The sequence below is a fragment of the Penaeus monodon genome, chromosome 20 (assembly GCF_015228065.2).
Source record: "Penaeus monodon isolate SGIC_2016 chromosome 20, NSTDA_Pmon_1, whole genome shotgun sequence".
In the NCBI taxonomy this organism is placed as follows: domain Eukaryota; kingdom Metazoa; phylum Arthropoda; class Malacostraca; order Decapoda; family Penaeidae; genus Penaeus; species Penaeus monodon.
In genome coordinates this window covers 40,818,052-40,819,524 of record NC_051405.1, presented here as the reverse complement: position 1 = coordinate 40,819,524, position 1,473 = coordinate 40,818,052, and the positions used below count along the sequence as shown (strand labels likewise).

Genomic DNA, 1,473 nt, shown 5'->3' with positions numbered 1-1,473 from the left:
CCCTTTATCACATCTTCCTTCAAGTCAAAATAAAGCAAATACTTACTCATGTCTAGACATTATACCATATGTCTATCACCCTATGAAATGGCGTCACTCCAGAATACAGTAAAGAAATAACCTGTGATTAGCTTACCAAGAGGCCTTGTGCTACTTCCTTCATCTTGTCAGGACTGAGGTCTAGGAAACTTTCTATAAGATCTCCATCTATGAAGCCTTCACATCTGTCCGTCTTACGTTCAGTACTGAAAAGAAAGCAAGTCCACATGATATTTGAGGAAACTCATAACATACTACAAAAGACAAAAAGGAAATTAAATTCAAAGGAAATTAAATTCATTCTTATTTTTGGTATTATATAACATAATGACATAACATGTTCTGGTAAAAGCCCATAATATGCATTCATTCTCAAGTGATCAGAATGTACACCTATATAACAAATATGCTGGAAAATCAACTTGTAGAATTTAATTCACTTTTACAATATACTTATGAGTATACCAGTAAATGAAGAAACAATTTACTGAATATCACACATCTTTTACATACCTAAAACTTCTGTAAAAATCATGGTCAATCTTTCCAACTGATTTAATAACTCTTGCTAGGCGTTTCTGCATCTCCAGTAGCTGGTTGTATAGTTCTAAATTCAGACTTGTCACCAAACCTGTGTATTAAATAATCCATAACTTTAGTGCACATGTTTATAATATACTACAACAATTCTATTCCAAATAGCCTTTCTTATTTTTATTAATAGCATAAGCTTAATATTTTTGGGTTTATTAGTTCTAGAAATACTGCAAGACTAAGAGAAAAGAAAAATCACATTATATATATTAGACAATAAGACAAGACAATATTCCAGCATGTATATAAACAGAAAACTTAAGTTCACACTCACCAAGTGCTCCATGTACAGTGCCATAAAGAACACAGCCTTGCGTTACTGTTGTAGCTTCTGGCACTCCCTGCATTACCAGTGTTCCATGACGGAAAACATTTACAAAGTCTCCCAAGTGGAAGCGACCAACCTCCTGCATCTGCTGGCGTTCCTCATCAGATGTGGCCGCACTAGGAGAAATGCATAACTTTTAATTACACTTTAATCAAAACACATTATTCTCCTGGTAACTGCAAGTGTTGATAACAAATCTGCCTTTTTTTTTTAGACGTAATGAAATACAGTCAATTAATATATTTGTATCTTCGAAAGCAAAAACTCCTACCTATCTTTGTGACACACAAAGAGGTTATGCGAGTGTTCAGCTCCAAGAAACAGTTCATCATCAAGAATTTCTATAGCAGTCATCCAGTTGGGATCATAGTCCCTAGCAATCTGAAAAAAAGACCAGTAAACAAATAAATATATAACCACCCTTGATATGACATATATCCAGGTTTAATAATGATTTTGTACAAATTGTGAAGCCAGTGCCTGGTCTTCCCTAAAAAGACAATCATACCTTA

General features: G+C 34.0%; 1 protein-coding gene across 1 annotated transcript in view; it reads right to left on the bottom strand.

Moving 5' to 3' along the window:
• Positions 1 to 1,473, bottom strand: part of LOC119585819 (DNA damage-binding protein 1-like) — a 22,933-nt gene that overhangs the window by 2,661 nt on the left and 18,799 nt on the right. The window contains exons 20-23 of the mRNA XM_037934545.1: positions 1,233 to 1,342; positions 908 to 1,077; positions 553 to 670; positions 137 to 245 (exon numbers count right to left, since the gene is read on the bottom strand). Of these exons, the coding sequence (XP_037790473.1) occupies positions 137 to 245; positions 553 to 670; positions 908 to 1,077; positions 1,233 to 1,342 (507 nt within the window). The remainder of the gene's footprint in view (positions 1 to 136; positions 246 to 552; positions 671 to 907; positions 1,078 to 1,232; positions 1,343 to 1,473) is intronic.